A 1,386-nucleotide genomic window follows, 5' to 3' on the forward strand; every position below is an offset into this window, starting at 1 on the left:
CGGGATAAGTGAGTGGAAATATAGATGCTTCAGCTGGCATCTTAACCAAAGTATGATTAATCAAAGCTGAGCAACGGCGTCCTTACCCAGCTCGCAATAGCGGCCGTAGCGGCCGGGCCCGCAGTCGCAGCAGCCGGAGAAGCGGTCGCAGGAGGCGTTGTGGTGGCAGGCGCAGTCCAGCTTGCAGTCCGGCCCATAGCGGCCCGGGCCGCACGCCTCGGCGCAGTGCTGCCCGGTCCACCCGAGGCCGCACTGGCACTCGCCCGTGGCTGTGGTGAACAGACCAGCATATTAAGGTATTAATAGGTAATTATGTACGAAATAGATTATAATCTCTTATAAATTCATTACTGACATAAATAGATGACATTACACAATAATATCTTATTAATATTCCTAAATCTTTATTATTTTCTCCTAAAAGTATAGTTACTGACCCGGATGACATATGGCACCGTTGTGGCACTTGCACTGGAAGGCACAGCGAAGTCCCCAAGTGTCGACAGGGCATCGCGCCTCACAGAAGGCCCCGGTGTATCCTGCAGGACACCTGCACTCGCCACTCCTTGTGCAGACGCCGCCGTGCTCGCACATGCAGGTCTGAACACACGAGAAAGAAAACGTGTTCATTTCTTTCTTTCTTTTTACGCTAGGCTCATGTTTGAGCCTACCGTCTTACATCGAGGTAAATAGTGGAAAACAGATGATACTAAATACTAAATTGAAAAACGATAGGCTACCTTATAAAGGAACTTATCATTAAAATTTAGTTATAAGAAAAAATATCCAATAAACCCCAGCTGATACTGGACGATGCATCAGACGTTATGGCATACCTGGTTGCAGTTTGGCCCGTAGGTGCCAGGCGGGCAGGCCAGGGAGCACGTTGGGCCGAAGTGACCCGGTCGGCACTGGCACTGGCCGCTCACAGGGTCACAGACGCCCCCGTTTGAACACCTGCATTTCTTTGAAAAAAAATCACCCGTCATTGCTCTTCCCTAGTCGTGCACTTATATATCAATATAAAACTATATCAAATTGCATGAAATCATTAATTTTTCTTTATTCATTTTCATGTCTTATTCCCTTTGTTATCATTTCCTATTCATGCCTGATTCTGTTATTATCACTTTAATTGCATACTTACTTGTTTACAGTCGACGCCATAATGGCCTCTATGGCACCCTCTTCGGCACTTTCTTCCCCGCAAACCCGCCGGGCAAAAGCACTCGCCCGTGACAGGGTCGCACAAGGATGAGCCCGCACACTGGCACTCTTTCTGGCACTGCTCGCCCCACTGACCCTCCAGGCAGTCTGCGGGAAAAGTGACAGGCGATTAGTCAAGGAGGATCCGTCCCGCCTGCCCTCAGGGACCCTCGCCTAATA

General features: G+C 49.1%; 1 protein-coding gene across 1 annotated transcript in view; it reads right to left on the reverse strand.

Annotated features, from left to right (window-relative positions):
• Positions 1 to 1,386, reverse strand: part of LOC119585620 (multiple epidermal growth factor-like domains protein 6) — a gene marked incomplete in the record, with an annotated part of 7,357 nt that overhangs the window by 2,657 nt on the left and 3,314 nt on the right. The window contains 4 exon segments of the mRNA XM_037934289.1: positions 87 to 269; positions 438 to 600; positions 837 to 965; positions 1,148 to 1,314. Of these exon segments, the coding sequence (XP_037790217.1) occupies positions 87 to 269; positions 438 to 600; positions 837 to 965; positions 1,148 to 1,314 (642 nt within the window).

This window comes from Penaeus monodon, chromosome 20 (assembly GCF_015228065.2).
Source record: "Penaeus monodon isolate SGIC_2016 chromosome 20, NSTDA_Pmon_1, whole genome shotgun sequence".
Lineage (NCBI taxonomy): Eukaryota > Metazoa > Arthropoda > Malacostraca > Decapoda > Penaeidae > Penaeus > Penaeus monodon.